Source organism: Brachyhypopomus gauderio, unplaced genomic scaffold, assembly GCF_052324685.1.
Source record: "Brachyhypopomus gauderio isolate BG-103 unplaced genomic scaffold, BGAUD_0.2 sc107, whole genome shotgun sequence".
Lineage (NCBI taxonomy): Eukaryota > Metazoa > Chordata > Actinopteri > Gymnotiformes > Hypopomidae > Brachyhypopomus > Brachyhypopomus gauderio.
The window spans coordinates 202,501-210,456 of record NW_027506928.1 but is presented as its reverse complement, the minus strand read 5'-3'; the positions used below and the strand labels follow the sequence as shown (position 1 = coordinate 210,456).

The window sequence follows — 7,956 nt, the reverse complement described above, 5'->3', positions numbered from 1 at the left end:
TGTGGGGAGGAGGACCTGTCTGTCTACACCTCTCTCTCTCTCTCTCTCTCTCTCTCTCTCTCTCTCTCTCTCTCTCTCTCTCTCCTCCGCCTCTTCTTTGACTAGCAAATGTGAGAATGTCACCCTGCTCTCGCCACTGTGTGCAGCTCTTCTTTGTCTTTGTGCGTTTAGACCGCGCTGACTCAGCCGGAGAGGACAGAGGCGCACATGCAAACCACACAGTCAACATCTTCACTCAAGGGCCAGCGTGTGGTTTTATAAACACTGTTTAAACAATGAAAACCGAATTTTTGTATACAGGATGTTACTGCAACTGCAGACGCATTCCATATTTCCCCATCAAGCATTAGGAAAAAGTTAATTAAAGTGATTATTAAAACTTGATTGATGACGTCGTTGCGAACACAAACTAAAAGTTGCAACGTTGATTCATTTATATTATAACTTTATTTAAATTATTAATTTAGATTTTATGCTGTAAACAGATCTGGGACGATGCACAGTTATATCTTATACTCACAATTTACAAGCAAGATAAATCAAAATCTCAGGCTAGTTAAGTGAGGGGCGGAAATGACCACGCCAGCGCTTAAGGGGGCGACATTATGCTCTGTCTGCCTTTACTTTACACTACTGACCAGGTTCTACTCTGTCTGCCTTTACTTTACACTACTGACCAGGTTCTGCTCTGTCTGCCTTTACTTTACACTACTGACCAGGTTCTACTCTGTCTGCCTTTACTTTACACTACTGACCAGGTTCTTCAATGTATCAGTCTTTTACTGTGACAAAAAACCTCTGGAAACATGGCACAATTGTCCAGAAAAGAAAACAGTCAGCTAACCTCTGAGTACACACAACATGCAGAACAGTGACTGGGAGCCCGTAGATGTAGACCTGACCGTCACTGAGACTCTCCCACATAGTTGTTCATTTAAATGATTTGATTTGTTTGAGACAGCTCCGTTTCCTGAAAGCTTCCTTCAGTGATGAGTTTGAGGATCAGATGGTCATTCTGGACTCAGGTCTACGGGTGTAAATATTAACAGATTAAGAGTGTGTTATAAGTAGTTATACAGAAACCTGCAGAGGACATACTTACATAGAAGGTGACAGGTGTTTCACAGGTAATTGATTTATATTGAAGGTGTTTATTTAATATGGGTTTATATTGTAAGGTGTTTGTCATGGTCCAGATGCCCCCTGCTGGCCGCCCCCGGCAGCAGCAGCAGTGTTCTATGTTTGTCCTGTCATTGTGACATGTCTCAGGTGGGCGTGGTCCATTATGGAGTTCACCACCCAAGGGTCGTTTGTCTGTCTATATATGTCTGTCTATATATGTCTGTCTTTGTACCAGCTGACTGCTGGTTATTGTATACTTCATTTGGATTGTGTCACGAGTCTTTAGTTGGTGCACGTTATCCATTAAATCCTCCGTTTTTCCTGAGGCTGATGTGATGGTTTCCTCCTCGCCCGTCACAGTGTTTATTTAATATGGGTTTATATGGAGGGTGTTTATGTTCATAAGTATTTTGTGTTTGTGTGATTGTCAGTGATTCTTAGTCTTGCTGATATCTTTCTCTTAGTTTGTAACCCCACATCCTGTTTGGTGTGATTCACTGTGTGTGTGTGTGTGTGTGTGTGTGTGTGTGTGTGTGTGTGTGTGTGTGTGTGTGTGTGTGAGTGTGTGAGTGTGTGTGCTACGTCAGCCTTTCCTCTGAAACGGTGCTCCTACGCATTCAGACGTTAACACAGTTTCACTCACAAGTAGACACACAGCTTGAGACGTCTAGTGGGGCCATGAGCAGCTGTCTGCAGTGGTAGCATGATTGAGTCCAGTAAGTAATATTATACAAATATTGTAAACATTGTGTGTGTGTGTGTGTGTGTGTGTGTGTGTTGACTTTTGATAGACTCTGGCATATTGCTTTTGTGGATACATTAACTTATAATAAAGTGTTTGGATTTGAAAATAACACATGCATTGAGTCTTTATAGCAATCTGTGTAAATGTGAGGCAGTATGTGTTTACCACTGTTCATTATTGTTGAATGATTCATCTTTCATCTTTAATAGAATTACTAACTGCTTTGCTAAAATATGCTGAAAATAACAACTTGTCCTAAATAACTATTCTGACCGGACATGTAGGTGTTCTGATTTTACAATCTTCTTACCTTCTTCAGACATCAGACATTTCTCATTTCAAACATTACACACACATTTCTCATTTCAAACATTACACACACATTTCTCACTTAAAGTGGATCTGCTGAAAAAAAAAAAATCCATCTTCAAGAAATGGTAAAAGTAAAAGTACAAACAGAATCCCAAATCCCTTTATCCTCAGAACGTGAGATTAAAACATTTTCACGGGTTTCTTAAATCACCTGTAAATCCTTATTGACCCACCAATGTGATTTTAATTTCTCTCCCTCTCTCTCCCTCTCTCTCTCTCCCTCCCTCTCTCTCTCTCTCTCTCCCTTTCTCTCTCTCTCTCTCTCCATCTCTCTCCATCTCTCTCTCTCTCTCCCTCCATCCTTCCCTCACGAGGTCATTCCATCTATTCCATCTTCTGTTGCTGTTGTGCTTGGGAATCCCGGTAAGAGAATACCCAATCAGAAGAGACTAGAGACTATCCAATCAGAAGAGACTAGAGAATACCCAATCAGAAGAGACTAGAGACTTTCCAATCAGAAGAGACTAGAGAATACCCAATCAGAAGAGACAAGAGAATACCCAATCAGAAGAGATTAGAGACTATCCAATCAGAAGAGATTAGAGACTATCCAATCAGAAGAGACTAGAGACTTTCCAATCGGAAGAGACTAGAGACTATCCAATCGGAAGAGACTAGAGACTATCCAATCAGAAGAGACTAGAGACTATCCAATCAGAAGAGACTAGAGAATACCCAATCAGAAGAGACTAGAGACTTTCCAATCGGAAGAGACTATAGACTATCCAATCAGAAGAGACTAGAGACTATCCAATCAGAAGAGACAAGAGACAATCCAATCAGAAGAGACTAGAGACTATCCAATTGGAAGAGACTATAGACTATCCAATCAGAAGAGACTAGAGACAATCCAATCAGAAGAGACTAGAGAATACCCAATCAGAAGAGACTAGAGACTATCCAATCAGAAGAGACTAGAGACTATCCAATCAGAAGAGACTAGAGAATACCCAATCAGAAGAGACTAGAGACTATCCAATCGGAAGAGACTAGAGACTATCCAATCGGAAGAGACTATAGACTATCCAATCAGAAGAGACTAGAGACAATCCAATCAGAAGAGACTAGAGAATATCCAATCAGAAGAGACTAGAGACTATCCAATCAGAAGAGACTAGAGAATACCCAATCAGAAGAGACTAGAGAATACCCAATCAGAAGAGACAAGAGACTATCCAATCGGAAGAGACTAGAAACTATCCAATTGGAAGAGACTATAGACTATCCAATCAGAAGAGACTAGAGACTATCCAATCAGAAGAGACTAGAGAATACCCAATCATATGAGACTAGAGACTATCCAATCAGAAGACACAAGAGAATACCCAATCAGAAGAGACTAGAGAATACCCAATCAGAAGACACAAGAGAATACCCAATCAGAAGAGACTAGAGAATACCCAATCATATGAGACTAGAGACTATCCAATCAGAAGACACAAGAGAATACCCAAATATATAAGACTAGACTATAACACACTATTGGACAATTATTACCAAGTAGATCATCCATTTTTTGTTAGTTATTATATTCTCTCTCTTTCCTTCTCTCTCTCTCTCTCTCTCTCTCTCTCTCTCTCTCTCTCTCTCTCTCTCTCTCTCATAGTACCAGTACACATGTCGATCTCAATTCCAGAACTGGACATTATAACAGATCTACAGGATATGGAGGCAGAGTAGGTCAAAGTTCAACCATTTATTCATTCAAATCATTTATTCATTCAAATCATTTATTCATTCCAGCGCACCTATCCTGTCATTTTGAGCATGTATAAGTGTATTGATATACCAGCCATTCTCCCCTCCTCTCTCCTCTCCTCCTCTCTCCTCCCCTCCTCTCTCCTCTCCTCCTCTCTCCTCCCCTCCTCCCGTCCTCCCCCCTCCCCTCCAGACAGAGCGGTCGATGAGGAAGCTGCCTCTGCCCCCCCCTGAGGACGTGGAGGGTGAGCACCAGAAGGTCGTGGCTCTGTATGACTTCACTGCCACCGAGAAGTCTGACCTCAGCCTGAGACACGGGGAAGAATACACACTTCTGCACAAGCAGGACAAGCTGTGGTGGATGGTGCAAGACGACCACGGGTGTGTGTGTGTGTGTGTGTGTGTGTGTGTGCGTGCTTGTGTGTCTGTGTGTGCCTGTGTGTGTGTGTGTGTGCGCATGTGTGTGTGTCTGTGTGTGAATGTGTGTGTGCGCGCACGTGTGTGTGTCTGCGTGTGTGTCTGTATATGTGTGTGCGTGTGTATATGCGTGTGTGTGTGTGTGTGTATGTGTGTGCATGTATGTGTGTGTGTGTGTGTGTGTGTGTGTGTGTGCCTGCATGTGTGTGTATATATGTGTGTGTGTGTGTCTGTGTGTGTGTGTGCGTGTGTGTATGTGTGGTGTGTGTGTGTGTGTGTGTGTGTGTGTGTGTGTGTGTGTATATGTGTGGTGTGTGTGTGTGTGTGTGTGTGTTTGCTATATATTTATTTAGAACACTATGTACTGACACTGTTTCCTGTAGTTTAATGGTAGTCTGGTTCAAGGGTATCTGACCTATCTGTGCTATTATCTAGCATGAATTCTGTGATCAGATGCAAAGCACTTTGTAAGTCGCTCTGGATAAGAGCGTCTGCTAAATGCCCTAATGATGTGAATGTAAATGTGTGTGAGCATGTACGTAGTTTAGATTCTTTAGTGATTTCCTCTGGTGATTGATTTCTCTTTGACTCACTAACCCTAAACCCTAAACCCCTTAGCCCTAAACCCTAACCCTAGATTTGATGTATTCCTAAACCAGGAATAAGGGCTTCATCCCTAGTAACTATGTCACAGGGAAACACAACATAGAGGCTAACGAGTAAGTTACACACACACACACGCACACACACACACACACACACACACACACACACACACATACATGCACACACATACACACACACACACACGCATATACACACGCACACACATATACAGACACACACGCAGACACACACACACACACACACACACACACACACACACACACACACACACACACACACACACACACACTCACACACACACACACTCACACACACACACACACACTCACACACACACACACATGCACATACATGCACATGTTAGGAATAAGTTACAATGTATGCACACACACACACACACACACACACACACACACACACACACACACACATGCACATGTTAGGAATAAGTTACAATGTATGCACACACACACACACACACACACACACAACATGCACATACACACAACATGCAAACACAAAATAGTCAGACAGAACACCCACACAACATGGATACACACAGTTGAACTGGCGTTTGTGTCTATGGTCGTTTGTGTCTATGGTCGTTTGTGTCTATGGTCATTTGTGTCTAGGGTCGTTTGTGTCTAGGGTCGTTTGTGTCTAGGGTCGTTTGTGTCTAGGGTCGTTTGTGTCTATGGTCGTTTGTGTCTATGGTCATTTGTGTCTAGGGTCGTTTGTGTCTAGGGTCGTTTGTGTCTAGGATCGTTTGTGTCTATGGTCGTTTGTGTCTATGGTCGTTTGTGCCTAGGATCGTTTGTGTCTAGGGTCGTTTGTGTCTAGGGTCGTTTGTGTCTAGGGTCGTTTGTGTCTAGGGTCGTTTGTGTCTATGGTCGTTTGTGTCTATGGTCATTTGTGTCTAGGGTCGTTTGTGTCTAGGATCGTTTGTGTCTATGGTCGTTTGTGTCTATGGTCGTTTGTGCCTATGGTCGTTTGTGCCTATGGTCGTTTGTGTCTATGGTCGTTTGTGTCTAGGGTCGTTTGTGTCTACACTGACGTGGTGTTGTGTTATCTTATAGATGGTACTGCAAGAACATTAACAGATCTGAAGCTGAAAAATTACTAAAACAGGAGGTGAGTGGAGTCCACTGATCCCCCATCCATTCATCCATCCGTCCATCCATCCAGTGCTGTATTTACAATGTTTCCTGTTGGTCGATGAAGGTATCAGTTTGAGAAGGAAACAGCTCTGCTTAAACCAACTCTGTTTAAACCAGTTCTGTTTAAACCATCTCTGTTTAAACCAGCTCTGCTTAAACCAGCTCTGCTTAAACCAGTTATACCAGCTCTGTTTAAACCAGCTCTGCTTAAACCAGCTCTGTTTAAACCACCTCTGCTTAAACCAGCTCTGCTTAAACCAGCTCTGCTTAAACCAGTTCTGCTTAAAGAGATGTTGATTATGTTAGGGTTACCTAATTACTGTCTGAAACTAAATGTGCTTGTGTGTGTGTGTGTGTGTGTGTGTGTGTGTGTGTGTGTGTGTGTGTGTGTGTGTGTGTGTGTGTGTGTGTGTGTCTGTGTGTGTAAGGATAAAGATGGTGGTTTTATTGTGAGAGAGTCCAGCCAGCCCAACAGCTATACCGTGTCTGTCTACACTAAAGGACTGAGGTAAATCACTTAATCCATTAATCCAATTCATAAAATGGCAATTTTATCCATGCATCATCATCCTCTCATCTGGGTTTGGGTCGTGGGGGCAGTACCCTAATCAAAGAGGCCCAGGTTTCCCTCTCACCAGCCACCTCTTCTAGCTCTTCTGGGGGGACAACCAGGCATTCCCAGGCACGATCACCATCGTGGTGGAGGGGTTTGTGTGCCTTCATGATCCTAGGATCCAACACAGGATCACTCCAAACAAGCATAATCTCATTGAACTTGTACAGTGGCAATAAATATATCTTTGATTGATTGCCTAATTGATTAAATGACTGACTGACAGGTTGGAGTGTACACAGTACAATTTCATGTAGGATCAGATTAATGATGTAATAATAGACTGGCTGGTGTGATTGATTGATTGATTGATTGGCGATATGAATGATGGATTGATTGATGATGTGGAGTAATGCAATAGAAGAGTAATTGAATGATGATGGTCTGAGCAGGCAGAGCGTGGGGGAGGTGAGACACTACCAGATAAAGACCACAAATACAGGACAGTTCTTCCTGGCCGAGAATTACCTCTTCACCTCCATCCCTAAAGTCATCCAGTACCACCAGCACAATGCTGCAGGTAACCTGCCCACCCATGCTCCGCCCAGCCATGCTCCGCCCACCCATGCTCCGCCCACCCATGCTCCGCCCATATATGCCCCACCCATCCATGCTCTGCCTATCCACGCTCCGCCCATCTATGCCCCGCCCATCTAGTCTCCTCCCTTCAGCCCTCTACTCAGCCTATACTCTCTACTCATATAAACTCACTTAGCATTTGTAGCCTCAGCTCACAGTTTACGTTATATATCTGATATAATAAAATAATCTATTTTTTGCCTTACTTTGGTTTGCAGGTCTTGTAACAAGACTGCGTTTTCCTGTCGGACCAATGAGAAAATGTCTCCCTGCTACTGCTGGATTTAGCTCAGGTAACACACTCATATACTTTAAATCTCACTTTCTACCTCTCTCTCTCCCTGCCTCTCTCTCTCTCTACATCTCTCACTACCTCTCTCCCTCTCTCTTTCAGACATTCTCTCTCTCTCTCTCTCTCTCTCACACACACACACACACACACACACACACACACACGTTTTTAGTTTTGTAATTTGCTTTTGTGTTTTCTATTTTTATGTGATTTGTGATTGAATATATATTCAGGGTTGTTGACTCTCCATATGGCTTCTGTCATGTTGTTCTTATCTCTGCCTCATCTCTGTCTCATCGATGTCTCATCTGTGTCTAATTCTAGTGTCATGTCT

The 7,956-nt window shown here is 43.0% G+C and overlaps 1 protein-coding gene across 1 annotated transcript in view; it reads left to right on the top strand.

The window, feature by feature from the left end:
- Positions 1 to 1,681: 1,681 nt before the first annotated feature.
- Positions 1,682 to 7,956, top strand: part of LOC143497354 (tyrosine-protein kinase TXK-like) — a 12,458-nt gene continuing 6,183 nt past the window's right edge. Inside the window, exons 1-9 of the mRNA XM_076993259.1 lie at positions 1,682 to 1,838; positions 2,554 to 2,602; positions 3,846 to 3,915; positions 4,131 to 4,318; positions 5,014 to 5,073; positions 6,058 to 6,112; positions 6,567 to 6,646; positions 7,144 to 7,271; positions 7,549 to 7,623. Of these exons, the coding sequence (XP_076849374.1) occupies positions 1,826 to 1,838; positions 2,554 to 2,602; positions 3,846 to 3,915; positions 4,131 to 4,318; positions 5,014 to 5,073; positions 6,058 to 6,112; positions 6,567 to 6,646; positions 7,144 to 7,271; positions 7,549 to 7,623 (718 nt within the window). The 5' untranslated portion in view covers positions 1,682 to 1,825. The remainder of the gene's footprint in view (positions 1,839 to 2,553; positions 2,603 to 3,845; positions 3,916 to 4,130; positions 4,319 to 5,013; positions 5,074 to 6,057; positions 6,113 to 6,566; positions 6,647 to 7,143; positions 7,272 to 7,548; positions 7,624 to 7,956) is intronic.